Source organism: Catharus ustulatus, chromosome 5 (genome assembly GCF_009819885.2).
Source record: "Catharus ustulatus isolate bCatUst1 chromosome 5, bCatUst1.pri.v2, whole genome shotgun sequence".
Taxonomy (NCBI): domain Eukaryota; kingdom Metazoa; phylum Chordata; class Aves; order Passeriformes; family Turdidae; genus Catharus; species Catharus ustulatus.
The window spans coordinates 75,228,092-75,255,881 of record NC_046225.1 but is presented as its reverse complement, the minus strand read 5'-3'; the positions used below and the strand labels follow the sequence as shown (position 1 = coordinate 75,255,881).

Here is a 27,790-nt window from a genome sequence, read left to right as displayed (position 1 = left end):
TTGGGTTGATTAGATCGTTGGGGATTTGGGATCACTGAGGATTGGGATCATTGAGGGTTTGGGATCATTGAGAGTTTGGGATCATTGGGGGTTTGGGATCATTGGGGGTTTGGGAACACTGAGGATTGGGATAATTTAATTTGTTGGGATCACTGGGATCATCAGGATCATCGGGATCAAGCCCCTGGGATCTTTGGGACCAAGGTCAGGAACTCAGGCTGTGGTGGCTTGGAGCGGGACGTGCCAGGAGGTGACACCAGTGGGGGACACTGGGGAGGGGACAAAACCTCACGGACCCCAAAGGGGACAGGCAGGGGAGTTCAGAGCAGCATTTGGGATCACGCTGGAGCTGCACTGCCTGTACTGGGATTTTGGGGGTCGGGCTGTCCCAACCCCCCCAGCCCCGCCTGGCACCGCTGCCCCGGAGCCGGGGAAGGTTCTGGAGGGGGGGACAGGGACAAGGGCGGGGGCTCCGCCCGTGTTTGCGTCCCTGGCGCCCCGACAGGGATGAGGTAGCGCTTTCCGGGAATTGAGGCCCGGCCCATGGAAATGCCGCCGGGACAGGAAACCCGGCATGAGGACGGAGAAGCGGGGCTGGAAGCGAGGCCGGAGCCCAGCCCGGAGCCACAGCCGGTGGGGACAGCCGTGTCCCCCAGCAGGACATCGGGGTGGCACCGTGTGTCCAGTCTGCGATGCGGGCAGCCCCTCCCCTCCTGCCCAGCGCTCCCAGTTTGTCCCTTCCCAACCTTTCTGGGGACACACTGGGCCTTGCTGTGCAGCGGCTTGAGGGGAATCTTCATCACCATCCCCACCATCATCACCATCACCGCCACCCCAGGCACCCGCAAGGACAAACTGGGATTGAAACTGGGATTGTCCCCAGCGCACCGAGGTGACCTCAACCCCGCGGGGACCCCTCGGGGAGGGGGTGCAGCCCCCCACCCCCTCTCCCGGCGCTCCGGTAGCGGGGTTGGATCCCACCCAGCCTGGGAAGGGCTGGATCGCTTCCTTCCCCCGCCCCGCCAAGGGCAGCGCGCCCGCGGGGACGCGGTGCCAGCGGGGGGGACGCGGTGCCACCCCAATCCCCGCGTGTCCCGCCCGAACTCGGCCATTCCCACAGCCCCGGGACCCGCTGGTGTCCCCTCCCCACCCCAGCGCTGTCCCCTGGGGGGGATTTTGGGGTTGGAAAACCCCCGGAGGTGCCGGAAAGCCCCGAGCTCGGGGGGCACCCGCGGGCACGGAGCGCGGGGATCGGATCGTGCCGGGCACGCCCGGGCTCTGGGACACGTGGGGGTTCTGGGACACACAGGACACACAGAATACACACAGGACACACAGGAACTCACACAGGACACACAGGAACATGCAGAACACACAGAAACACACACAGAACACACAGAACACACAGGTGTTCTGGGACACACAGAACACACAGGAATTCACACAGGAGCACACAAGAACGTGCAGGAACACACAGAACACAGGGAACCACAGGAACTCACACAAGAACACACAGGTGTTCTGGGATACACAAAACACGCAGGAATACACACAGAACACATCGGAACTCACAGGAACTCACAGAACACACATAGAAGACACAGGAACACAAACAGGTGTTCTGGGACACAGGAACACACAGGAAAGCACAGGATACACGGGAACACACAGAACACACACAGGAACTCACACAAGAACACAGAGAACACACACAGGACACACAGGAACACGTTGGAACTCACAGGAACACACCAACACACAGGAACTCACAGGAACACACACAGATGTTCTTGGACACACAGGATACACAGGAACAGACAGAAACACACACAGGAACATGCAGAACACACAGGAACACACACAGGAGCACACAGGAACTCACAGGACACACAGAGCACACACAGGTGTCCTTGCACACACACACGGGCACACACGTGTTCTGGCACACCCAAAAGTGCCCACACAATGTTCACACGCACCCCATGTGCACACACACACACACACGTGTGTGCACACACAGCCACATGTGCACAGACACCTGCACACCACACGTGTGCACACACAGCTCCCTCCTTCCCCTCGTGGTGCCCCTCGTGTCCCCTCCTCGGGTGTCCCTGGCCCTGCCCTGTCATAGTATCCCCCAGCTCCTCCTGTCCCCGTGTCCCCTCTCTGGGTGTCCCTGGCCCTACCCTGGTGTCCCCCAGCCCCTGCTGTCCCTGTGTCCCCTCTCTGGGTGTCCCTGGCCCTGTCATGGTGTCTCCCAGCCCCTCCTGTCCCCATGTCCCCTCTCTGGCTGCCCCAGGCCCCTCCTGTCCCCGGGTACCCTGCCCTGGTGTCCCCCAGCCCCTCCTGTCCCCGTGTCCCCTCCCTGGCTGCCCCTGGCCCTACCCTGCTGTCCCCCAGCCCCTCCTGATGAAGAGGAGGGAGAGGAGGAGGAAGCTGAAAACCATTACCGAGAGGAGGGGGCTGCTCCGGGGGTCCCTCCGATCTCTCCCCCCCCTCCTCCAGAGACTCCGGGGGTCCCGCCGGGCTCTCCCCACCCCCTCCAGAGGCTCCGGGGGTCCCGCCGGGTTCTCCCCCCCTCCAGAGGCTCCGGGGGTCCCTCCGGTCTCTCCCCCTCTCCAGAGGCTCTTCCCGGCTCAGCCGGAGGAAAGGAAAACAAACCGTGAGGGGCACGGAACAGGGGGGCTGCAGCAGCGCTGCCTCTGTGGGGTCCCCAAAAGGGGGGCTGGGGTCCCCAGGGTCCCCTCCCCGCGCCCAGCTGTGCCCAGATGTGTCCCGGTGTCCCCTCTCGGCAGTGACAGTCGCCACCCCGCTGGTCCTGAGTGGCCAAAGCCACCGCTGGGGTTTGTGATGGGAGCTGGGATTTGGGAATGAAGGAGCCAGGACAGCTCGGGACGCCTGGAAATTATTTTCCACGGAGATCTTCGTCACCTCTTGTGAGGGGTTAAATCCAGAAATTCCTGTCCTGGAGCTGAGGGAGGCAAAAGTGGCTCCCACCCTGCCTGGGTCCCACGGCAGCATTTTGGGACATTTTGTCATTTCCCGCATATCCCACTCCCCAATATCCCAAGTGTTCCCTGTGCCCCTGCTTCCCCCACCCTCCCAAACTCAGCCGGATGAGCCCAGAGGGATTTGGGGAGCCAGGAATTCCCAGGATCTCACAGCACCCCTCAGTCACTCTTTGAGGAGGAAAATCGCGGGTTTAGGAGGAAAATTGCGGATTTGGGAGGAAATTGTCTCTTCCCGCTCTCCCTCATCCCTGCAGCAGGAAAAGGGGGTCCCACCACCCCCAGCTGCCAGGACTGATGGTTCAGGTCCTGAAAGGCGTGAAAAGTGCAAAAACGAGGAGCAAAATGCAAAGCGATGTCGCAAAGCGGGAACAAGGATCGGGAACACGGATCAGGCGCCGCAATTCCCCCCTCGCCGGCAGCGCCGGCAGTGAGAGCGGTGTTGGGGACATCGATGTGACAGCGGCCATCCCTGAGTGATGTTCAACACATCCTGCACTTCGGGATCCGTGTGCTCATCCCAGGAATGGTCAGGAGCGGTCAGGAGCATCCTGGAGTCAAAATTCCCGAAGTTTTGGCTCTGAGTGTTGGAGAAAGGAAAAAGGAGAAATGTCCCCTCTCGGTGACAGCTCCCAGGATCTGGGCATCCCCTCAGGATGGAGGAGGATGCCTCAAACATTCCCAGCCAAGCTGCTTTTCCCTGAACTCCCCCACAAGCGCTGGGAGTTTCCCAAGCCGCGGTTTTCCTGCCAGGAGTTTTGGCAGGAATGGCCTTTTCCTGCCAAACTGGGATGATTCCAACCCAAAGCTGCTGCTGTTGTTCCTCACCGAACCTCCCACGGGTGGGAAAAGTCTTTTTCCATCCCACACTCCCTTCCCTCGGCCTCTGGAATGGCCGTGCCGGGATCTCCTGGCACCGAGGGGCTCATCCCAAGGATCCCGAGCAGTTCCCCGGGGTCTGGTGGGTGGGAAAAAAGGGACAGCCACAATTCCTGGGGGAAATGATTCCCTGCGTCTGTGGGATGATTTTCCACCGGGAAAATCCCATCCCAGCAGCACCCCAGGTGGGAATGAGGAGGATTTTGGTGGTGCCAGGCAGCTGCAGAGGCTGAGTTGGGAGCTGAGGGTTTGATCCCTCGGGATTGGGGTCGGGAATAACCAGATCCTGCCTGTGGGGATGGAGCGAGGCCCGTACCCAACATTCCCAAGTTCCTTTGTCACCCCATAGGGAACCTGGAGGGTGTTTGGAGCTCCTGGAATGCTCCTCGGGATGCCCTTGTGGGGTGGTGCTGCTGGGACATTCCCCAGCCAGGATGGGAATTTTGTGGTTCCAGGGGTGGGAGATTGGAAAATCCTCCTGGATAAAGGATGGGAATTTTGTGGTTCCAGGAGGTTGGAACATCATCCCAAGCCAGGATGGGAATTTGTGGTTCCAGGGGTGGGAGGATGAAATCCTCCTGAATAAAGATGGGAATGCCTGGATCCAGGTCTGGGATTTTGGAACATCATCCCGAACCAGGATGAGAATTTTGTGGTTCCAGGGGTAGGAGGATGGAAAATCCTCCTGAGGAAGGGTGGGAATGTCGTGGATCCAGGGAGGGATGGAGCATGATTCCAAACCAGGGTGGGAATGTCGCAGATCAGGGTGTGAAGGATGGAGCATCATCCCAAGGGAGGTTGGGAATGTTCTGGATCCAGGTCTGGGAGGTTGGAACATCATCCCAAAGAGTGCAGGGACACTGTGGCTGCAGGTTTGGGAGGCTGGAGCTTTATCCGGAGGGAGGTGGGAATTTCGTGGCTCCAGAGGTGGGAGGATGGAGAATCCTCCTGAATAAAGATGGGAGTGTCCTGGATCCAGGTCTGGATTTTGGAACATCATTCCCAAGCCAGGGATGGGGAATTTTTGGTTCAGGTGTGGAAGGATGGAGAATCCTCCTGAGAAAGGATGGGAATTTTGTGGTTCCAGGAGGATGGAGCATCATCCCAAACCAGGATGGGAAATTTTTGTGGTTCCAGGTGTGGGAGGATGGAGAATCCTTCTGAGGGAGAATGGGAATGTCCTGGATCCAGGTCTGGGATTTTGGAACATCATCCCAAGCCAGGATGGGAATTTTGTGGTTCCAGGAGGGATGGAGCATCATCCAAAGCAGGACAGGGCTGCCATAAATCCAGTTCTGGGATGATGGAACATCACCCTGAGTGGGGACAGGGCTGTGACAGATTTGGGATCCCCCCATTTCCAGGACAAATCAAACCCTGCCATTTAGGATTTGAAGCGACGCCACCTTGCAGTCCCCAGAGCGGTCCCTGCCTGGCCTCGGCACTGCGGCAGGATTTAGGGAATGGGGGAATGAGCTCGGCAGGAGCGGGGCCGTGTCAGATCCATTACCTCGGAGCAGGAATAATTCACAGCCCGCTCCTCCTCGGGGAGCCCGGCTCGCTCCGGGGCTAATGAGGCGTTTGGGATCAGTGACTCGAGACCGCTCCGTCCTGGCGTTCCCGAAATGTAAAAGTCAGGTTGGTGCATTAGGAATTGATTTTCCGCTTGGAAGATCGCACATGTGGGGACGGACGGGTCTGAGGGATGAGCGGAATCCGACCCAAAATGTTTCCTTGGAGCAGGGAACCAGCTCAGCCCGAAATTCCTGGGATGGAAATTGGGGCTGGGAGTTTGTGAATCCCGAGATTTGAAAGATCCAAAACATGCCCCGGGTGGAAATTGGGGTTTGGGAGTTTGTGAATCCCTGGATTTGAAAGATTCCAAATATCCTCAGAGTAGAAATTTGGGCTAGGGGTTTGTGAATCTCTGGATTTGAAAGATTCCCAAACATCATCAGGGTGGAAATTGGGGCTGGGCGTTTGTGAACGCCTGGGTTTGAAAGATCCCGAACATCCTCAGGGTGGAAATTTGGACTGGGGGTTTGTGAATCCCTGGATTTGAAAGATCCCAAATATCCTCAGGGTGGAAATTTGGGATGGGGGTGTGTGAAGAACCTGGATTTGAAAGATCCCAAATATCCTCAGGGTGGAAATTGGGGCTGGAGGTGTGTGAACACCTGGGTTTGAAAGATCCCAAACATCCTCAGGGTGGAAAATTTGGGGCTGGGAGTTTGTGAATCCCTGAATTTGAAAGATCCCAAACATCCTCAGGGTGGAAATTGGAGCTGAGGGTGTGAAACCTCAGATTTTGGAGGTCCCAAAACACCCAGATTTGAGGGAGCTCCTTCCCCCATCCCATCCCATCCCAAAATCCCATCCCAGGGTGGGACCAGGGACTGTGGGAAACTGGGAGGACTGGGAGGGATCCAGGGGAGCAGGATGAACCAGAGGGAACTGGGAGGACTGGGAGGGATTTGGGGAGAGCCGGGAAGAGTAGGGAGAGACAGCAGGGCAGGGGAAACTGGGATGACTGGTGGGAACTGGGGAAAACCCGGGGTTAACTGGGATGGGATGGGATGGGATTTTGGAGGAACTGGAGAAACTGAAGAACTTGGGAGGGATTGGGACCAGGAGCAGAGAAGAGGAGGACCAGGATGAACTGGGAGCACTGGGAGCGGGCACTGGGAGAGCCAGGGAGAGCCGGGAGGAGCTGGAAAAGCCCAGCGGGATCCGAGGGGAGCCCGGAGCCGCCCGGGGGCCTCGCTCGCACCCCTGTGCCAAAACAAACATTTCCCTGGAGCCGCCTGGCCAGGCCCGGGTGACCCTTGGGGAGGGGACAGCGAGGGGGACAGCGCTGGAAGGGGCGGATCCCACACCTGCCACCTCCCCTGCGCATTCCAGCCGCAGGGAATCCAGATGTGCGAGCTTGGGCGTCCCCAAACATCTGTCCGGGGCTGAAAAGCTGCAATCCCCGAGCAGCCGGGATTCCCAAAGTTTTTCCCCTCGGTTTGGAACCCCCACAGCGCTCCCCAGTTCCCCAGCCAAAGAAAACCGGTCTGTGTTGACTCAGGTGGCAGCGCTGTCACCGCGGTGTCCCCGCCGAGCTCGGATTTGTTGGATTTGTCCTTTCCCTTCGACTTTTCACGCCAGGAAAGGGAAGGGGGCTGGAGGGGGAACCGGCCCCATCCCGCGGCGCTGCCTCTTTTTCCTCCCTCTCCCTGGGAAATTGAAAATTTTTTCCAGAGAATGCGGAATTTCGGGCTGGATTTGGGGCTCCTGGCACAGCCCGTCACAGGACGAGTGATTTATTCCCGCTGTTCCCATCGCTGTTTTCCTCTCCCACACCCGAATTCCCGGTTATCTCTCCGGCACGCCGCCCATCCCACATTCCATCCTCCTGGGCACGGAACGAGGCGCCCCCCGCCATCCCCCCCAGCCCCGGACTGTGCCCCACCCGCCCCGGGAATGAGAGCGGGACACGGCGGGGCGAGGAGCTGGAAGGGGCTGGTCCCGGGAGGATTCTGGTCCCCAGGAAAGTTCTAATTCCCAGGAAAGTTCTCATTCCCAGGAAAATGCTGATCCCAGGAGGATGGTGATGCCCAGGAAATTTCTCATTCCCAGAAAGGTTCTCATCCCCAGGTGGATGTTGATTCCAGGAGGATGGACCCTGACCTTCAGAAAGGTTCTCATTCCCAAGGAAGTTCTAATTCCCAGGAAAATGCTGGTCCCAGGAGAATGGTGGTCCCCAGGAAAGTTCTAATTCCCAGGAAAGTTCTCATTCCCAGAAAGGTTCTCATTCCCAGATGGATGTTGGTTCCCAGGAGGATGGACCCTGACCTTCAGAAAGGTTCTCATTTCCAGGAAAGTTCTAATTCCCAGGAAAATGCTGGTCCCAGGAGGATGGTGGTGCCCAAGAAGGTTCTCATTCCCAGAAAGGCTCTCATCCCCAGGTGGATGTTGATTCCAGAAGGATGCTGATCCCAAGTGGACCCTGACCTTCAGAAAGGTTCTCATTCCCAAGGAAGTTCTAATTCCCAGGAAAATGCTGGTCCCAAGAGGATTCTGGTCCCCAAGAAAGTTCTCATTCCCAGGAAAGTTCTCATTCCCAGAAAGGTTCTCATTCCCAGGTGGATGTTGATTCCCAGGAGGATGCTGATCCCAAGTGGACCCTGATCTTCAGGAAGGTTCTCATTCCCAGGAGGATTCTGGTCCCCAGGTGGGTTCTGGTTCTCAGGAAGATGCTGATTCCCAGGAGGATGGAGGCCCCCAGGAAGATCTTCATCCCCAGAAAAGTTCTCATTCCCAGGAGGATCCTGATCCCCTGGAAGGTTCTCATTCCTGGGATGATGTTGATTGTCATGGATCACAGGAGCTCTCCTGGTGCCAGGGCAGTGCATGGAGCTCCTGGCATAGGTCTGGCACAGATCCCAGTTCTAAGATCCCATCAGGCCTGGCACAGCTCCCAAATCCAGGAACCCACCAGGATTTGGCACAACTCCCAAATCCAGGACCCCACCAGGACTGGAACTGTTCTCAATCCAAGCACCCACAGGCCTCAGAACCTACCAGGATTGGTACAGATCCCAAATCCAGGACCCCACCAGGATTGCACAGCTCCCAGTTCCAAGATCTCACCAGGACTGAAGCTTCCAGTTCCAAAATTCACCAGGTTTGGCACAGCTCCCAAATACAGGAGCTCACCAGGACTGGCACAGCTCCCAAACCCAGGACCCCACTAGGATTGGCACAGATCCCAAATCCAGGAGCCCACCAGGACTTGGTACAGCTCCCAAATCCAGGAACCCACCAGGCCTGGCACAGCTCCCAAACCCAGGAACGCCCCAGTTTGGCACAGATCCCATTCCCAAGCCCCCCCAGGCCCGGCTCAGCCCCTCCCCAGCACCCCCAGTGGGGTTTGGGTTCCCAGTGGGGCCGGGGGGGCCCCGGGGGCTGTGGGATGTCCCTGCTGACTCAGCACAGCCCCAGGGCAGGGGGACCCGGTCCCACGGGGCCCTTTCCCACGGTCGGGCATTGACCCCGAGTGGTCACCATGGGCCAGCCTCACCCAGTGCCACCAGTGCCACCACTCCAGGTGACAGAGGGTGGATTGGGATCCTGCTCTGGTGAGAGCTGGATCAGCCTCTGCACACACACAGCTGAGAATTCCTGTGGGGATTTCCTCTCCTGCCTTTGGGGACAATTCCCACTGTCCCAGTGTCCAATCTGGCCTTGGACACTCCAGGGATCCAGGGAATTCTCTGGGAATTCCAGCCCAGCCCCTCCCCACCCTCCCAGGCAGGAATTCCTTGCCCAGATCCCAGCCCAATCTCCCCTTTCCCAGTGAAGCCATTCCCTGTGTCCTGTCCCTCCAGCCCTTGTCCCCAGTCCCTCTCCAGCTCTCCTGGAGCCCCTGCAGGGACTCTGAGCATTCCCTGGGATTTTCTCTTCTCCAGGGGAACATTCCCAGCTCTCCCAGAGCATTCAGCATTCCCAAGTCAACCAGGATCCATCCTGGTGACCCAGGAGAACAAACACCATCACTCCCAACATTGCCTTTCCTTCTTTCCCAGTTTATCCGCTGAGCACGGAGCCACAAAATTTGGCATATTCCAGTTGGGTTGGGATCCATTTTCCTCCCCAATTCCCAGCACAATCCCAACCCCTCCCCACCCAAAACACAACAAAAACATTCCCAAATTTTCATCCCCAACCCCAAACCATCCCCACGGAGAACAAACCCACCCCCAGCTCCACCAGCAGGACCCCAAACCCAGAGACCCCAAAAACCCGGAATCAGAGCAAAGCTACCGCCCTCACCACTTCCCCAAACCGGAGCAGGGACACCAGAGAGGGAAGTGCTGCGGTTTGGGGCTCCTCACCCTCCTCCCCTGCCGATAAAGGGACGTCCCTGAGCGCGGGGACAGGCGGCGTCCCCGTGTCACCGCTGAGGAGGTGGCACTGCCGGAGCCACCGCCAGCACCAGGTAACTGTGGCTCTCCAGGGATGGGAAATTCTGGGCACAGGGGGTGGATTGTGGAGGATTATTTGGGATGAACCTCATCCATCTCCTGCTGGAACTGCAGGAATCAGATCCAGGCTGGGAGGGGGTCACATCCATCCCTCATCCCTCAATCCCACGATCCCATTTTCTCTCTGGGTTTTGGGATGTGATGGAGCTGAAGGGTGCCACTCTGGGAATGTCCCCTCTCCGTGCTCGTTACTGTGCCAAAAAGTGACTTTTAAACCTCAGGGATAGGTGGGAGAGTGGGAAAATTTAATCCCTCTGAGGGTGGGAAGGTTCTGGAATGGAATTCCCAGAGATCTGTGGATGCCTCGTTCCTGGAAGTGTCCAAGGCCAGCCAGAACAGGGTTTGGAGCCACCTGGGATAATGGGAGCTGTCCCTTGGGAATGAGATGAGATGAGATTTCAACCCCTGCCATCCCAGCCCATTCCTTAAATCCCATTTAGGGGCAGGGACACTTCTCCTCCCCAGGCCTCTCATCCACCCCAAAGTGTTCTCCCAGAAATCTTTGCAACCCTTGGAATTCCAGTTTTCTACATCCCCCAACCTGAGGGATCCTGCCCTGGGCAGCCCCCAGGAATCGAAACAACCCCGGAGAAGAAACGAAACTTGGCAGCAGCACGAGCCGGGGGCTGGATCCCGGCTCTTCCTTCCTCCTCCGGCACAAATCCCGTGACAATTTGTGGTTTTCCATCGTCCCCCCCTCCGAGCATCGACACCCAGGGGCCACCCCGGCCATTGGCTGGGCTCACAGTCTGGGAAAAATCCCAAGCAAAGCTCTCCAGGGCGGGAAATCCACCCCAAAATCCAAGGAGCGGCGAGGAAATTGGATACAGATGTGGGGGAAGGAGGAATGGGAGGAGGAGGGGATGGAGGAGAGGGAAAGGCTGGAGTGGGGGCTGGGAGAGGCCTCGTTCCTCCAGGATCTGAACTCCCAGAGATCCCATCACTGGTTTCCCTGATATTTGGGAACATTCAGGGTGCAATTGTTCTGGTTTGTCACGGAGCCGTGAGGGGAGAAACTGAAAGGAATGTCAGGAGTTTGTCTGGAGCTGCAAAAAGCCACAAAACGCTTAAAATAATTCTCTGTTTATTTTTGGTTTTCCTCTTCTTTTCCTTTTCTTGGTTTCCTTTCTTGTTTCTTTGTTTTCCTTTTCTTGGTTTCTTTTTCCTTTTCTTTTTCCTCTTGCATTTTCCATCCCTTTTCCCTCTTCCCACTTCCCTTTACCTTTTCCCTCTTCCTTTTACCTTTTCCCTCTTCCCTTTTCCTTTTCCCTCTCCCTCTTCCCTTTTCCCTCTTCCTTTTTCCATCCCTCCCCTTTTCTGTTTTCCATTTTCTCTTTTCCCTCTTTCCTTTATATTTTCCCTCTTCCCTTCTCCCTTTTCCCTTTTCCCTTTACCTTTTCCCTCTTCCCTTTACCTTTTTTTCCCTCTTCTCTTTCCTATTTCCTTTTTCCTTTTCCCTCTTCCCTTTATCTTTTCCCTTTTCCCTTCTCCCTTTTCCTTTTCCTTTTCCTATTTCCCTTTTCCTTTTCCATTTTCCCTTTTCCCTTTCCCCTTTTTTCCCTTTTCCCTTTTTTCCCTTTTCCAACCCTCCCCTTTCCCTTTTTTCCCTTTTCCATCCCTCCCCTTTCCCATTTTCCCATTTTCCCGTTTTCCCTTTTCCCTTTTCCCTTTTCCTTTTTCCCTTTTCCCTTTTCCCTTTTCCCTTTTCCTTTTCCCTCTTCCCTTTTCCCTTTTCCCTTTTCCATTTTCCCTTTTCCCTTTTCCCTTTTCCCTTTTCCCTTTTCCCTTTTCCCTTTTCTCTCTTCCCCCTTCCCTTCCCTTTTTATTTTCCTCCCCGTGCTGGGGACCGTTCTGATTCCAGCGCTGCTCCCAGCAGGATTTATCCCACAGGGATCCATCCCACCCATCCCAAGGTCCTCAGCCACCTCCTGTTGTCCCCAGGGTCCCTGTGCCAGCGTGTCCCCGTGTCCCCTGGCGGTGCCACCATGGGCCTGCCCCGCTGCCTCGTGCTCCTGGCCAGCCTCGTCCCGCCAGGTACAGCGACAGTGACAGTGACACCCTCGGGATTGTCCCAAGGAATGGCCCCAGAGGGGTGGGGGTAGGAGCCGGGCAGGAATCTGGGGGATCCCAAGGCTGTTCCTGGGGGGATTTGCCGTGATCCCACGGGATGAGGTGACAAGGGGACAGCCAGGCCATGGGAGCAAGGACAAGGAGCCACGAGGAAATAAATTTGGGAGGCCAGGAAGTCGCTTCCCCCTTTTTCCTCATTATTTAGGCCCAGAAGATCCAGCTTTTCCCAGCTACCTCCCCCTTCTCCATCCCAAAACCTCCTCTTGGGGGGTTCATCCCAAATCCCACCTCCCTTCCCACCTTCCCTGCCACGCACAGGCGACAACATGTCCTGGGGGGACGTGGGGACACTTCTGGCTCCCTGATCCCGATTTTCCCTGGTGCAGCCCTCGGCTCCTGGGGGGTCTCCTACCCCGAATCCCTGCAGGCCAGCGCGGGGTCCTGCCTGCTTGTCCCCTGCACCTTCAGCTACCCCGAGGGTGTGACAGCTGCCAACGGCATCGCGGCCATCTGGTACAAGGACTACAACGGCCAGCGGACCCTGGTGTTCCACTCCGCCACCCCCCAGGATGTGGATCCCCGTTTTAGGGGTCGTGCCCAGCTCCTGGGGGACCCCACGGCCCGGAATTGCACCCTGCTGCTGCGGGGGGTGACACCAGGGGACAGTGGCTCGTACAGGTTCCGCTTCGAGATCATCAACGGCGATCGCTGGTCGGCGTCGCGGGATGTGGCGCTGAGCGTTTCGGGTGGGTAAAACACCAAAATTCCCCCAAAATTCCCTTCCTGTCCATCCCACGTGCTCACCTTGCACTCTGCTCTCCATCCCAGAGGATCTGGAACCTCCCAGTGTCACCAGCAGGGAGGAGCCGACCGAGGGACAAAAATCCACCCTGGAGTGCTCCACGCCCTACGTGTGTCCTGGGGGTGACATCGTCCTGCACTGGCAGGGCTACGACCCCCGCGTGTCCGACGTGTCCGGCAGCGTCCAGATGGACACCAGCGGGGTCAGCCACCAGGTGAACCTGAGCAGCTTCTTCTCCTGGAAGGACCACGGCAAGAAACTGATCTGCGAGGTGTCCGTGGGATCCGCCAGGGCGAGCACGGAGCTGGTGCTGCGGGTCCGGCGTATGTGGGGTGGGGACAGGGGACACTTCTGTCACTGCCACCCCCTGCAGTGTTTTCCACCTTCTTCTCCTTCCTTTTCCTGCTCCATCTGTCCCTCAGGTGCCACCCACCTCCCCTTTTCCCTGTCCCGGGGTGGTGGCAGCACCACGTCCCCACCGCGTCCCTCTGTCCCGCAGACCCCCCCAAGGACACCCACGTGTCGCTGAGCCCTTCCTCGGGGAACATCGGCGTGGGGGACACGGTGACCCTGAGCTGCCAGGTGGGCAGCAGCCACCCCCCGGTCTCGGGGTACCGCTGGTACAAGGACGGGATGGCCGTGGGCACCGAGCAGGTGCTGGCTCTGCGGGCCGTGCGCCGCGAGGACCACGGGCGGTACCACTGCGAGACCCAGAACGCCCTGGGCGCCGGGGTGTCACCTCCTGTCACCCTCCGCGTGTTCTGTGAGTGCCACGGGAGCTCTGAGGGGTGGCTGAGTGTCCCAAACTGGGGTGGAGGTGACCGGTGATGCTGGAGGTGCGGGAATTGAGGTGGCCCCGTTGTGCCACATCTGTGTTCCTTGTGTTGGTGATCCCAGAAAACAGGGAGGGGGTTCCAGCCAAGCCAGGGAGCTTGTGGAGATCCAGAGCTGTGATGCGAAGGGATCTTGTCGGTCACTGCCATCCCTGCCATGCTCAGGGGCGCTTCCTGCTGTCCCAGGTGGATTCAGGACACTCCCAGATATCCAGGGCCCAGATTCTCTTGGAATTCCAGCTCAAGAATCTCTGGGAATTCCAGCCCAGATTCTCTTGGAATTCCAGCCCAGATTCTCTGGGAATTCCAGCCTAGATTCTTTGGGAATTCCAGCCCAGCATCCCCACAGGGAAGAGAAGAGGCTCCTCTTCCCACCAGACCCCACAGCAAAGACAAATCCCAGCCTTCCCTGCCTGAGCTGGAATCCCACAGGGAGCATCTCCCCCCTCCCAGAGGGGTCCCTGTGCTCCCCCAAAGCCCCCTCCCCACCCACCACGAGTGGGGCTTTGCACTAAAGCCAGGTGTCCCCAGCTGGTGGCAAACGTCCCCCAACTCTGTTGTCACCCCCTGAGGGGTTCCCACCTTCTCCCAGGCTCTGGAATTGGGATTTGGGGCTGGGGTTCCGTTTTCCTGTCTCCAGGGCCATCCTGAACTTGTCCCCTCTCCCTCAGCCGCGGAGATCTCAGCCAGCCCCGCGGCTGAGGTGCTCGAGGGGACGGCCACCACCTTGTCGTGCGATGTCCCCGGGCGGGAGGGACATCCCGAGGAGCTGAGCTACGCCTGGTACAAGAACAGCGCGTGGCTCAAGGAGGGCCCGGCGCACACGCTCCTGTTCCCCGCGGTCACCGCCAGCGACGCCGGCTACTACTCCTGCCAAGTGACCAACAGCCAGGGCAGTGACACGGCCCAGGCCATCAGCCTCAGCGTGACGTGTGAGTGCCACCAGCGAGTGCCACCTGGGGCTGTGGAAAACCCACAAAATCCAGGAAATCCCCAAAAAAAATTCATGGCAAAGCGTCTTCCTGAGTGCCCTGAGGGTAGACTGGATTTGGAGGTCAGCCCTGCTGGTCAAATTTTATGGGAATACCACAAATTTTGGCCATGAGCCAGGTGTGGAGGTGACATTAAGTGGCATTTGGGACAGCATCTCCCACTGATGCCCTCCATTCCCTAAGGTTTGAGGAGGTTTCTCCTGGAGAATCCAGCGGGATGAGAACAGATCAGGAGGTTTTGAAGGGGAGAATCACCCAGCCACGGGTTGGTGGTGACAATTTTGGGGTAAATCTGAGCTGGTGACACACGGGACAAGGAAATTGTGACATCCAGGTTGGCTGGGGGGACATTTCCCATTCCTGGAAGTGCCCAAGGCCAGGCTGGAGCCACCTGGGCTAGTGAAAGGTGTCCATGCCCATGGGAAAAGCTGGGATTTAACATCCCCTCCAGGATTTTCCCTGTGGCCACATCCCAACCTCCAATCCTCTCCCACCCACAGATCCACCCCGAATTCCCACCCTGACGTTCTTCCAGGAGACCCAGGGTGGTCGGCTGGTCATTGTCCGCTGCACCGTGGATAGCCACCCTCCGGCCACGCTGACCATCGACCACAACGGTGCCGTGCTGGCCACCAGCGGGGCTCAGGTGGCCACCCTGGGCCAGCAGCTCAGTGTCACCGCCTCTCGCAATTCCCTGCGGTTGGAAATGCGGGGGGCAGGGCCCCGGGCCAGCGGGAATTACAGCTGCACCGCCAGGAACGTCCACGGCAGCGCCAGCGCCACCAAGGTCCTCGAGATCCGCCGTGAGTCCCAGCGGGTTTGGGGTGATGAACCAGAATTGGGGGGACACACAGCCCTCAGAGATGGAGGGACCCCTGTGGTGGCACTAGGGGACATTGTGTGGTGGAGCTGGAGAGGTTCCTGGGTTTTGTTTCCCAAAATGCCAAAAAATTCATTAAATTTATCCAGACTTTTCCACCTTGTCCATCCCCACCTGTCACTGTTCCCTGACCCCCAAATCTGAATAATTTGGGGTGACAGAGGCAGCAGAAGGAGAGAGAAATCCCCCAAATCCATGTCCAGGAGGAACATCCTTTAGGATCCCCCAAAAAAACCCAAAAGTGACCTCCAGGTCCAATTCCAGAGAAAACAAACACAGATTTGGGTGTGCCAGTGGGGAACTGGAAGTCGGACAAGGCCCAGCCAGTGGCATGAGGGGACAAAAAAAGCCTCACCTGGATAAACCTGGAAAAAGTAGGAAAGGGTCAGGAAAGGCTCCCCAGGGAATGTCACCCCCAAAAACCCCACAGGTTCCAATGAGGGTGGGGACTTGGGGAAGCCAAACGGGGAATTGCAGCTGGAAGGATCCATGGGAAGGATCTCCCTCCTTCCCTGATATCCCGATCCCACCTCTGCTCCAGCTGCGGGGCTCCTGATCCAGCCCTCGGCAGAGGTGATGGAGGGGACAGCGGTCACCCTGACCTGCGTGGGGACAGGGGACACGGTGGAGGAGCCGCTCTACAGCTGGTACAGGAATGGCAGGAGGCTCCAGGAGGGCTCATTCCCCACCTTGGAATTCCCGTCCGTCCGCGCCGACGACGCCGGAACCTTCCAGTGCCGGGTCCGGAGCGGGAACGGCAGCGACACGTCGGAGGCTGTCCCACTCCGAGTGCTCTGTGAGTTCTCAGGGAATTCCAAAGGGATTCCTGGGGCTGATCCCACCCTGAGGCTCTCCCCCATCCCCACCCACCACAGCCAAGGAGCTCTTGGGTGGGAATGTGAGGAGGGGGAAAAATTCCTTTAGGTGGGTAAATCTGGGAGGAGGAATTTGGAGGATTTTAAGAATTATAAATGGTCACAGAACCACAAAGGGTTTGGGTTTGGGGGACCCCAAAGCTCATCTCGTGACCCCTCTGCCATGGGCAGGGACACCTCCCACTAGACCAGGTCCAACCTGGATGTCCAAAAGTTTCTCAGGCAGCACTGGAAGCATCAACCCCTTGGATTCTGAGGGTTTTCCCAACGGATCCAGTGGTGCTTTGGGGCTGGTTTGGGTTGGGAGGGATCTCAAAACTCTTCTTATTGCAACCCCTCTCCCCTTGGCAGGGATACATCCAGGTTATTTTAATAATAATATTATTATTATTATTACCAAATAAAAATTCCCATCCAAGATGGATGCTCAGGCAGCACTGGAAGCACCAACCCCTTGGATTCTGGGCATTTTCCCGACCTCACAGATGCCATTTTTGCCCCACAGACCCCCCGAGGCAGCCAGTGCTGAGCTCGTTCCTGCAGAGCCAGGGTGGGCGCCTGGGCATCATCCAGTGCTCCGTGGAGAGCGACCCCGAGTCCAACCTCACCCTCCAGAGAGGGGACAATGTCGTGGCCTGCACCCAGGGATGTCCCCAAGCCGCCACCAGCCCCAGGGTCCAGGTCACCAGGTCCTACAACAGCCTGAAGGTGGAAATCCGGGATGTGGTGGTGGAGGATGAGGGGATTTACGTGTGCCAGGCTGGGAATTCCCAAGGGAGCGCCAGCGCCACCGTGGATTTCAAGGCTGACAGTGAGTGGGGACAGGGGATGGGGACAGGGGACAGGATTGTGACATCTGGGAATGTCCTGGGAGAGGGGAACTTGGGAAGGGAATGTTGAGGAAGGAGGCAAGTTTGGGAGATGGTGGCAGGAGCAGAAATGCTACATGGAAATGCCACACGGAAATGCCAGATGGAAATGCCACATGGAAATGTCACATGGAAATGCCACGTGGGAATGCCACACGGAAATGCCACGTGGAAATGCCATGTGGAAATGCCAGATGGAAATGCCACATGGAAATGCCACGTGGAAATGCCACACAGCCATGAAATACAGACATGGTGGCTTCCCTGTGACATTCCAGCCCCTGGTTGGAATTCCCTGGCTGTGTGTGACAGGAACGCCGAGCAAAACGTGACCAAGGGATGTCCCTGTGCTGGTGGCACTGCCAGGCTCAGAGCTGTCCCCACGGTGGCACTGTGGGATCAGCTGGAATTTGCCCTCTGGGGTGGCCACGCTGTCCTTGGGTGGCTTTGTTGACACAGACCCCGTGTCCTCCTGCCCACAGCTGCCAATGTCACCGTGTCCCCATCCCCCCGCGTGCTGGAGGGTGACAATGCCACCCTCACCTGTCACCTGAGCAGCGGCTCCTCGGCTGTCCCCAACGTCACCTGGTACCACAACGGGCAGCAGGTCACCCAGGGCTCGGCCACCTCGCTGCTGCTGCGGCCGGTGGCCAGCAGGGACGCGGGGCTCTACCGGTGCCGGGCCAGCACCGCAGGCGGCAGCCGGAGCTCTCCCGATGTCCTCCTGGATGTGCTGTGTGCGTCCCTGTCCCTTCCCCTTCCCCTTCCCCTTCCCCTTCCCCTTCCCCTTCCCCTTCCCCTTCCCCTTCCCCTTCCCCTTCCCCTTCCCCTTCCCCTTCCCTTTCCCCTTTCCCCTTCCCTTTCCCTTTCCCTTCCCTTTTCCCCTTTTTCTCTTTTTCCCTTTTTCCCTTTTTCCCTTTTTCCCTTTTTCCCTTTTTCCCTTTTCCCCTTTTTCCTTTTTTCCCTTTTTTCCTTCTCCTTCCCCTTCCCCTTTCCTTTTCCCTTTCCCTTTCCTTTTTCCCTTTTTCCCTTTTTCCCTTTTTCCCTTTTTCCCTTTTTCCCTTTTTCCCTTTTACCCTTTTTCCCTTTTTCCCTTTTCCTTTTCTCTTTCCCTTCCCCCTTCACTTCTGTTTCCCATTGTCTTTCCCTTTTTCCCTTTTTCTCTTTTCCCTTTTTCCCTTTTCCCCTTTTCCCTTCCCCTCTCCCTTTTCCCCTTTTCCCTCTTCCCTCCATCCCCTCCCAGAGCCCCACAGCAGTGACCCCTCCCCAGGACCCCTCTCCCGGTGACATTCCCGATCTCTCACCCCATTCTCCCCCCAGACCCCCCTCGGGACCCTCTCCTCACGGCTTTCCTGGAGGCCGAGCGGGGCTCCCTGGCCATCTTCCAGTGCTCCGTGGCCAGCAACCCGCCAGCCCAGCTAGCCCTGCTCCGGGACCAGGAGCTGGTGGCCACCAGCGCCGGCGGGAGCAGCTCACGGGTCACCGTCTCTGCTGTCCCCAACTCTCTGAGGGTGGAGATCAGGGAGGTGACACCCGCAGATGATGGCAGTTACCGGTGCACGGCCACCAACGCGCACGGCTCCGCGGAGCGACGGCTGCAGCTGCGCGTGCAAGGTGGGAGTGCGGGGTTTGGGATCGGAGCGGCTCGTCCCGTGGGAATGTCCTTGTGTGTGTGTTCCCAGTGCCACCAGGTCACACTCAGTGTGACCAGATCACTCCCGGTGCCACCAGATCCCACCTAGGTACCAGGGTGGCTCGTCCTATGGGAATGTCCTCATTTGTGTGCTCACAGTGCCACCAGATCACTCCCAGTGCCACCAGATCCCACCAGTGCCACCAGGTCCCTCCCAGGCATCAGAGTGGCTCATCCCGTGGGAGTGACCCCGTGTGTGCTTCCAGTGCCACCAGATCACTCCCAGTGTGACCAGATCCCTCCCGGTGCCACCAGATCCCATCCAGTGCCACCAGATCCCTCCCAGAGATCAGAGCAACTCATCCCATGGGAATGACGATGTGTCTGTGCTCCCAGTGCCACCAGATCCCACCAGTGCCACCAGATCATTCCCGGTGCCACCAGATCACTCCCAGGCATCAGAGTGGCTCATCCCATGGGAATGACCATGTGTGTGTGCTCCCAGTGCCACCAGATCACTCACAGTGCCACCAGATCACTCCCAGTGTGACCAGATCCCTCCCAGTGTCACCAGATCACTCCCAGTGCCACCAGATTCTCACCAGTGCCACCAGATCGCTCTCAGTGCCACCAGATCACTCCCAATGCCACCAGGTCACTCCCAGTGCCACCAGATCCCACCAGTGCCACCAGATGCCACCAGTGCCACCAGATCCCACCCATTGTCACCAGATCCCACCCAGAGATCGGAGTCGCCCATCCCATGGGAATGATCATGTGTGTGTGCTCCCAGTGCTACCAGATCCCACCTAGGGACCAGGGTGGCTCATCCCATGGGAATGAACATGTGTTTGCAATCCCATTGTCACCAGATCCCAGCCAGTGCCACCCCCTGCCCATATTCCAACCCCTCAGCCCTGAGCATCTCCAGGAGGATTTGGGGACACTCTGAGGGGACAGGGAGCACCAATATCCCATGGCACTGTCCCCAATCCTTGGACAGAGAGGGAATGTCGCACCCCGCAGGTTATGGAAGTGACAAGGGGACACCGGCAGTGCCGAGCTCTGCCCTGTCCCCTCTGAGATGGCACTGTCCCTGCTGCAGCCACCCGAGTCCTGATCTCACCGTCCTCGGAGGTGCTGGAAGGTGACAACGTGTCCCTGAAGTGCCAGGTGGCCGGAGAGCCACCGGGTGACACCGTCTACTCGTGGTACAAGGACAGCAGGTGGCTCCAGGAGGGTCCTGACAGTGTCCTCGTGCTGTCCCCTGTCACCAGCGCTGCCACCGGGCACTACCACTGCCGGGCCCGGGGCTCCGCGGGGACCAGCGCATCCCCCGCTGTCACCCTGAGCGTCTACTGTAAGTGGGACATGCCAGGGGACAGAGGAGAGGGAATGGGGCGGGATAATGGGATCAATGGAATCAATGGGATAATGGGATGGGATCAATGGAATCAATGGGATCAATGGGATAATGGGATGGGATCAATGGAATCAATGGGATCAATGGGATAATGGGATGGGATCAATGGGATCAATGGGATCAATGGGATAATGGGATCGATGGGATGGGATGGGATGAGATGGGATGGGATGGGATGGGATGGGATGGGATGGGATGGGATGGGATGGGATGGGATGGGATGGGATGGGATGGGATGGGATGGGATGGAATCAATGGGATCAGTGGGATCAATGGGATCAATGGGATGGGATCAATGGGATAAATGGAATGGGATGGGATGGGATGGGATGGGATGGGATGGGATGGGATGGGATGGGATGGGATGGGATGGGATGGGATGGGATGGGATGGGATGGGATGGGATGGGATGGGATGGAATCAATGGGATCAATGAGATCAATGGGATCAATGGGATGGGGTCAATGGAATGGGATGGGATCAATGGGATAGGATGGGAAGGGACAGGATGGGACTGGATTATATGAGTGGATGGATGCCATTGGGGTGGTGCCATTGCGATGTCAACGATGGGATGGCACCCACGGGATGGCACCGAGCTGGCCACTGTCCCCTCGCTGTGTCCCGGGGGTCCCTGGGTACATCCTCGGGTCTCTCCCCCCTCCTGGCCAGACCCCCCACGGGCCCCAGTGCTCAGAACCTTCCTGGAGCCTCCGTGGGGGCAGCGCGGGATCCTGGAGTGCTCCGTGGACAGCTCCCCACCGGCACAGCTCGCCCTCTTCAAGGACGGCACCCTGGTGGCCTCCATAGCGCTGTCACCACCTGTCCCCCAGCCACGGCTCAGGGTCACCTCGGCCACCAACGTGCTGCGTGTCCGTGTCCACCCCGTGCTACTGCAGGACGAGGGCGAGTACCGGTGTGTGGCCACCAACGCCCACGGCAACGCCAGCACCACCGGGAACTTCTCTGGAGGCGGTGAGTAACTGGGAATGGGATGGGATGGGATGGGATGGGATGGGATGGGATGGGATGGGATGGGATGGGATGGGATGGGATGGGATGGGATGGGATACAGGGATGGGATACAGGGATGGGATACAGGGATGGGATACAGGGATGGGATACAGGGATGGGATACAGGGATGGGATGGGATACAGGGATGGGATACAGGGATGGGATACAGGGATGGGATGGGATGGGATGGGATGGCATGGGATGGGATGGCATGGCATGGCATGGCATGGCATGGGAAAGGGAATGGAGACGAGAACGGGGACAGGAACAGGAAAAGGAACAGGAACAGGAACAAGAACAGGAACAGGAACAGGAACAGGAACAGGAACAGGAACAGGAACAGGAACAGGAACAGGAAAAGGAAAAGGAACAGGAACAGGAATAGGAAAAGGAACAGGAACAGGAGCGGAAATGGAAATGGAAGTGGAAATGAGAATGGAAATGAGAATGAGAATGAGAATGAGAATGAGAATGAGAATGAGAATGAGAATGGGAACAGGGACAAGAATGAGAATGGGAATGGGAATGGGAATGGGAACGGGAACGGGAACGGGAACGGGAACAGGAATGGGAATGAGAATGGGAATGGGCATGGGGACGGGGACGGGGATGATGTCACCTGTGGGTTGTGGTGGCCGTTCCCTCTTTTTACTGTCCTGCATCTCCCTGAGTTTTCCCACCCTGGAATTTGAGTGACCCCCCCTTTTTCCTCCCCTCCCTGCAGCCGCCCGGGTCTGGATCCTTCCGTCCCCAGACGTGCGGGAAGGGGACAATGCCACCCTCACCTGCGCGGTGGCAGGAGGGGACCAGGATGTGCTGAGCTACACCTGGTACCGGAACCAGGTGTGGCTGGGCACCGGCTCTTCCCAAAACCTCACCTTCCCTGCGGTCACCGCCTCCGACGCCGGCTCCTACCAGTGCTCCATAGAGACCCCGACCTGGAACCACAGCGCCACCCCTGCCACCCTCAGCGTCCTCTGTGAGTCCCCAAGGGCAGCTCGTGCCGCTTGGTGTCACTTGGTGTCACCCCTCTGTCTGTTCTCTTGGCTGCAGGGATGAGGCAGTAAGACCTGGTTTAATTTTGGGGGGATTAATTAATTAAGGAAGCTCAAAGAATGTATCCCAGAGGATAATTAAGCCAAGCTTTGCACCCCACACCTGCCCAGAGGCCCCCACACCATCCCCAAAACCTCCTCCAAGTTTCCTTGCGCTCCACACCAAACCCAGTAGGAAAATCCTTGATTTTCAGAAATTAATGCCGGATTTAGGGCTTTTTTTTTTTATCCCTGATTGGGAAAATCAAAACCAGACTTTGCTTTTAAAAAAAAGAGGAAAAAATGTTGTTGTGAGTTAGAACAGGAGGGCTTTTTTCCCCTTTTTTATGAGAAAAAGATGGTGTTAATTTATAAATCTTCATGTTGAATGTGGGATGGAGAACAGGGAATCCCTGGCATGAAGGGCTTGGAGCAGCAGGAAAAGCTGAGGGAGCTGGGAAGGGGTTCAACCTGGAGAAAAGAGGGGTCAGGGGGGACCTTGTGGCTCTGCACAATTCCCTGATAGGAGGGGACAGCCAGGGAACAGGAACAGGACAAAGGGAACAGGGACAGGAAAAAGGGAATGGGGACACAACAAAGGGACAGGGACAAAGGGCTGTGGCCTCAAGCTGTGCCAGGTGAGGTTTGGGCTGGATTTTGGGAATTTTCCACCTGGGAAGGGCAGTGGTGGAGTTCCCCCATCCTTGGCACATCCTGGGACAACCTCAGAGCGCTTTCCCATCATTATAATCCCAACATTCCAATTCCCACCATTACAATTCCCAGTAAATCCAATATTATCCCACTCTCCACGTTCTCCCCCGCCCCGCAGACCCCCCCAGGAACCTGCGGTTGCAATCCTTCGTGGAGAGCAGCCAGGGCGCGGCCACCATCCTGCTGTGCGCCGTGGACAGCCACCCCCCGGCCCGGCTCACCCTGCTCCGGGGGGGACACCCGGTGGCCTCCAGCCCCCCCGGAGGAGGGGACACCCCCGGGCAGAACATCCGAGTGTCCTCTTCTCCCAACGCGCTGCGCCTGGAATTCCGGGAAGCCTCCGAGGAGGATGAGGGGGAATACGAGTGCCAGGCACGGAGCGCACTCGGTGCCACCCACGCGTCCCTCACGCTCCGGGTGCAAGGTGGGGAGAGGGGACAAATTCTTGGGGACACTCCCAGGAGGGTGTTGAAGGGTGCGAGGTTGGGGTGACACCCAACCCCCCGAAATCTGGGAAAAACGTGGCCAAAATCCTTCTCCGCTCCCCCCCCCGCAGCCACCAGGGTGCTGGTGCGACCCTCGGCCGAGGTGCCGGAGGGGACAGAGGTGACCTTGTCGTGCCAGGCCCCTCAGGCGCAGCCGGGGACCCTCTACGCGTGGTTCAAGAACGGGCGGTGGGTGACAGAGGGAGCCGAGCCCTCGCTGGGGCTCCGCGGCCACCGCTCCGACGCGGGGCTCTACAGCTGCAGGGCGGGCCGGGGTCCCCGAGCGCCCCCCGCCACCCTCACCGTGCTCTGTGAGTGGGGGGTGACACCTCCGAGGGGACGGGAGGGGACACCGGGACGCGCCACCAACCCCGCGGGGATGTGGCTGCCCGGTGTGTGTCGCCACCCCGCGACAGGCGGCGACAGCGCAGCCCCTTTTTTGGGGGTGACCTCCCCCCTGCCCTGTTTGTCACCCTGTGGAGGGGTGTGGGGACACACGCGCTGTCCTTGTCGCCGCAGATGCCCCGCAGGAGCCCAAATTCGTGGCGCTGGTGGAGCCCCGAGGGGGGCGACAGGCGGTGCTGCTCTGCTCGGCCGACGGTGTCCCCTCGCCGGACATCGCCGTGAGCAGGGGACAGGGCCACCCACCCCTGGCCACCAGCCGTGGTGGCACCTCTGACCCCCGCTTCGAGGTCCGGGTGACCCCCACGTCGCTGCGGGTGGCGATGGCGGGGCTGGAGCCGGGGGACGCGGGGCTCTACCTGTGCTCGGCCACCAACAGCCAGGGCTCGGTGGCCACGTCCCTGCGGCTGGAAGTGCCAGGTGAGCTGTCCCCAAGTTCCCAAATCCCCCCCAGTTGGAGCTTCCCGGGCGTTCCCTGAGTGGCCGATGTCCCTCTCAGGGGTCACGCTGACGGTGGAGCCGTCGCAGGAAGTCCCCGAGGGCACCAAGGCCACCATGAGCTGCTCGGCCACCGCGTGGGGGGACAAAGGTGACAACTACACGTGGTACCGCGACGGGAGGTGGCTTTGGGAGGGACAGTCCGGTTCCTTGGTCCTCAGCCGCGTGTCCAGCGCCGACTCCGGCTCCTACCAGTGCCGGGCCAGCGGGACGTGGGGCACGGCCACCTCTGTCCCCGTCAGCCTCAGCGTCCTCTGTGAGTGTCCCCAGCGCCACCCAGCCCCTGTCACTTGTGTCACCTCCGCAAGGGAAACAGGAGTTTCCTCCTCTTCCTCTTCCTGCCCTGCTCCTCTCCTTTTTTTGGGGTGGATTTGGGGTCAAAATGCTCCAAACCTGAGGAATTCTCTGTGTTGGGTATGGAATGAGGGGCTGGGGAATATGGGGAGACACCAGGGAAGAGATGGATGGGATGGGGATGATCCAGGTGGGAAAAGGATGAGTTAGGAAGCTCTTGGTGATCTGGGGAAGGGGATTTTGGTTTTTTTTTTATTTTAGGATTGATCTTTCAGAAGTGGGATTTGGAGCAAAAAAAAGCCCCAAACTGAGGGGTCCTCCAGCTGGAGGGGTGTAAAGAGGGCGTGATGATGATCCAGGCTGGAGGAGGGAAGTGTCAGGAAGCTTTTGGGAAAGAGATTTGGGGTTGTTTTTTAGGACTGACCCCTCAAAAATCAGATTTGGAGCCCAGAAGCTCCGAGTCAGGAAGATTCTCCAGCTTTGGGGTGGCGAGACAAAGACTGGGGAGGGTTTGAATCCCCCAGCACTGGGATGGGACAGATCAGGGACACCTTAAACCACTTTTGGTGACCAGCTGGTGCCTGTCCCACCCCCGTGTCCCCCCTGCCACCCTCCGTGTCCCCTCCCAGACCCTCCTCGGGCCGTCTCGGTGAGCACCTTCCTGGAGAACAGCAGCGGGCGCGGGGCCATCGTGCTGTGCACGGCCGAGAGCCACCCGCCCTCCCGGCTGGCCCTGCACCACCACGGCCACCTGCTGGCCACCAACCTGTCCCCCGCTGTCACCCCGGGGGTGAGGGCCGTCCCCTCGCACAACGCCCTGCGCGTGGAGCTGGTGGCCGCGGGGACAGGGGGACGCTACGTGTGCGTGGCCACCAACGCCCTGGGCAACGCCACGGCCAGCGCTGACCTGGATGTGCACAGTGAGTGGGGCCGGCCCCAAGGAAATCCTACAGAAAATCCTAAATGGAAATCCCTGGGAGTGGGAGAGTGGCACTGGTGGATGTGTTAGGGACACCTGCTGTCCCCTGTGGGGTGGCCTTTAGGACAGGGGACAGTGGCAGGCGGGAGCAGCAGTTGTCCCCACCCCCTCATGTGTGTCCTCACTCCAAATGCTGCCTGGCCCCACCCCTGAGTGCCACTTTGTCACCTCAGTGTCCCCTCCACCCCTTTTGGGGCACGCCGAGGTTTGGGGTGGCGCTGACCCCACCTCTGTCCACAGCTCTGAGCCACCTGCAAACCTTCCAGGCCCTGTCCGGGCTGCTCGTGGCCATCGTGGCCGTGGCCACCGTGGCCCTGCTGGCCGTGAAGGTGTGGCCCAGGTGACGTCCTGGATGGGGCGGGGCGGGGGGACAGGGACACCGGGGTGGCACAGGGATCCCGGGATCAGGGGACAGGGACACCGGGGGGGGACAGGGATCCCAGGATCAGGGGACAGGGACACCGGCGGGGGACAGGGATCCCGGGATCAGGGGACAGGGACACCGGGGTGGGGGGACAGGGACATCGGGGTGGCACAGGGATCCCGGGATCAGGGGACAGGGATCCCGGTGTGGGACAGGGATCCCGGGATCAGGGGACAGGGACACCGGGGTGGGACAGGGATCCCGGGATCAGGGGACAGGGACACCGGGGTGGGACAGGGATCCCGGGATCGGGGGACAGGGACACCGGGGTGGGACAAGGACCTCGGGATCAGGGGACAGGGACACCAGGATGGCACAGGAACTCTGGGATGGGGGGACAGGGACCCCAGGGTGGCACAGGGACCCCAGGGTGGCACAGGGACCCTGGGGTGGGAGAATAGGGACACTGGGATGGGGGGACAGGGACACCAGGGTGGCACAGGGATCCCGGGATCAGGGGACAGGGAACCCGGGGTGAAGGGACAGGGACCCCAGGGTGGCATAGAGACCCCAGGATCAGGGGACAGGGACACTGGGATGGAGGGACAGGGAGACTGAGGTGGGACAGGGATCCCAGGGTCAGGTGACAGGGACACTGGCATCAGGACAGGGACCCCAGGGTGGCACAAGGACCTTGGGGTGGGGGGACAGGGACACCAGGATCAAGGCATAGTGACCCCAGGGTGGGCTGGGGACTCTGGAATGGAGGGACAGGGACACCAGGGTGGCACAGAGACCCTCAGGGGTGGCAGGACAGTGACCCTGGCATGGTGACAAGGACCCCGGGGTGGTGGCACAGCCCCAGGGGTGGCAGCTCCCTGTGCTCCCTGCCAGGATCAGGAAATCCCGGAGCTGGTCCCGTGCCGAGGACACCCTGGAGCTGAGGAGCAAACCGGACCTGTCACAGGTGGGGACATCAGGGGGGTCCCGTGGTGCCACCACAGCCGGGGCTGTCACTGTCACAGCGACGGGAGCCTTGTGGGGACCCAAAATCCCCATCCCAGCCTCATTCCAAAGGGGCTCCATGGCACAGATGGGTGCCAGCCCCCCCAGGGGTGCTCGGGATGATCCCCTGTCCCCATGGAACGTCCCCAGCCAAGGACAAGGTGTCCCCAACCACTCCCCACCTTTTCCAGACGGATGGAGCATCTTGACCTGGTGGCTCCCGGACCCCATTCCAGCTGTGGCCGCTGGAATTTCCCAATCCCGGCTGCATCCAGGGACTCCCCTGGGCATCCCTTTGTCCCTTCCCGATGGATTCTTGTCACCACCTCACGTGCCAGGCACCGGTGACAGCTCCGGGCTGGGAAAATCCCGGGAAAATAATAAAATCAAACCTGGGGACATCGTGTTTGTCACCACCGTGCTCCTGTCCCTTTTCCATCCTGGTGTCCCCAAGCCACCCGTGTCCCCTCGGTGCCTGGGATGAGGGGACCTGGGGCTGGGGACTCCTCCTGCTGGTGGCAGCTGGGCCGTGTCCCCTCTGGCCGTGTCCCTGCTGCCATTAGAGGTCACTCTGCGGCCACCTGGCCACCGGACACGGCGCAGGGATGGATTTTGGGATACGGAGCTGGAGCTTCCCGGGAATGGGGGGATTTGGGGTTTTAATGTCCCCATCTCTGCCAGAGCGGGATACTGGCCTGTCCCCA

The 27,790-nt window shown here is 59.1% G+C and overlaps 1 protein-coding gene across 1 annotated transcript; it reads left to right on the top strand.

The window, feature by feature from the left end:
- Positions 1–574: 574 nt before the first annotated feature.
- Positions 575–27,431, top strand: SIGLEC1 (sialic acid binding Ig like lectin 1). Its single transcript, XM_033060885.1, has 23 exons — positions 575–633; positions 780–961; positions 11,861–11,953; positions 12,376–12,735; positions 12,818–13,114; positions 13,291–13,554; positions 14,296–14,556; positions 15,117–15,419; positions 16,038–16,292; positions 16,877–17,182; positions 17,723–17,977; positions 18,561–18,854; positions 19,979–20,233; positions 20,969–21,271; positions 22,036–22,290; positions 23,154–23,483; positions 23,616–23,855; positions 24,064–24,366; positions 24,446–24,700; positions 25,368–25,658; positions 25,958–26,057; positions 26,976–27,048; positions 27,278–27,431. Exons 1-23 carry the CDS (start codon positions 575–577, stop codon positions 27,293–27,295), a joined length of 5,352 nt encoding a protein of 1,783 aa, XP_032916776.1. The 3' UTR covers positions 27,296–27,431.
- Positions 27,432–27,790: the final 359 nt, after the last annotated feature.